Below are 1,249 nucleotides of genomic sequence, written 5' to 3' on the forward strand. Positions count from 1 at the left end.
TCCATTTCATCCTCCTGTTCTGAAACCAGATTTTGATCTGCCGCTCGGAGAGGCAAAGCGAATGGGCGATCTCGATGCGCCGCCGCCGGGTCAGGTACCTGTTATAGTGAAACTCCTTCTCCAGCTCCAAAACCTGCTGCCTGGTGTAGGCTGTCCTGGATCTCTTGGGTTCGCCTCCATTGTAATTGGGATTCACTGGAAAGGAGGGGAAGGAAAACAAAAAGAAAAAAACAAAAAAAAAAAAAAGAAAGGAAAGGAGAAAAAAATACAAAAAAAAAAAGGAAAAGGGAAAAATACAACAAAAAAATAAAAAACACACAAGGAAAATCAGCGTGGATGGAGAGAGGGGACTGGAGGAGCCGGGGGGGGGAGGGAGAAAAAACAAAAGTAATAGGCTAAATAGGTAATAAAGAACTTTGGGCAGCTCAAGAGTTTCTATTCTAATAGGAAGGGGTTTCCCTGGCTCAAAAGACTGAATTATTTATGCACCCCTTACAAAGCTTTCGGAGTTTCACACATACATAACAGAACGAGCCACATGGCTAAGGCTGCCCACAGTAGCTCGGCTATAAAATTTATGGTGGGGGTAATTACCCATTCGGAGTCGTAAATCCAGTTCAATTGTGCTAACCCAAAGACTCTCATGGAAGGGAAGGAAATAAAAAAAAGAGGAAGAGAGTGAGAGAGGCGAGAGGGAGCGAGCATGGTGTGAAAATAAGAGCGGAGAGACAGAAGAGGAAAATAAAAGTTGCATACCAGTACTGACGTGGATTTTTTTCATCCAGGGATAGACTATGGGCTGTTTGGAAGCTGTGCTGGTGGGATGCTCGGGGTTTGGCTGGCTGCAGGCTGGAGGGGCTGGGGAAGGAGTGGTGGAGGAGGAGGAGGACAGGGCAGCTTGCTCGCAGAGCTGCTGCGCTTTCTCTGAGAGGTGCTGCCCTCCTGGAGCTTCCCCTTTGGAGCGTGGCCGGGTTCCCGGGTGCCTGGAGCCCCCCGCAGCCGAAGGGCCGGTCGGGGAAGGAGGGTCGCGGTACCGGGTACAGCTCCGGGTGGTGCTGGTAGCTGGGCTCCCTGCCCCGGCTATAATACTCCGGACTGTGGTCTGGGATGTAATTATTTTGCGAATATTCCTCGCATGGAGGAAATTTCGGATCGATGTAGTTAGAGTCCATCAAATAAGAGCTCATGATCATTAATTTCTGGAGTGGAAAATAATTTTTCTCGCTTTGTCGTTTTTCTGCTCCATAAA

At 48.5% G+C, this 1,249-nt stretch overlaps 1 protein-coding gene across 1 annotated transcript; it reads right to left on the minus strand.

Annotated features, from left to right (window-relative positions):
* Window positions 1-3: 3 nt before the first annotated feature.
* LOC104401475 (homeobox protein Hox-C4-like) lies at window positions 4-1,193 on the minus strand (the record flags this gene model as incomplete). Its single annotated transcript, XM_010017635.1, is given in 3 exon segments — window positions 4-195; window positions 757-967; window positions 969-1,193. Coding segments are annotated over 3 exon segments (628 nt in total), but the record flags the coding sequence as incomplete, so codon positions are not given.
* Window positions 1,194-1,249: the final 56 nt, after the last annotated feature.

The sequence above is a fragment of the Nestor notabilis genome, unplaced genomic scaffold (genome assembly GCF_000696875.1).
Source record: "Nestor notabilis isolate BGI_N333 unplaced genomic scaffold, ASM69687v1 scaffold32230, whole genome shotgun sequence".
Taxonomy (NCBI): domain Eukaryota; kingdom Metazoa; phylum Chordata; class Aves; order Psittaciformes; family Psittacidae; genus Nestor; species Nestor notabilis.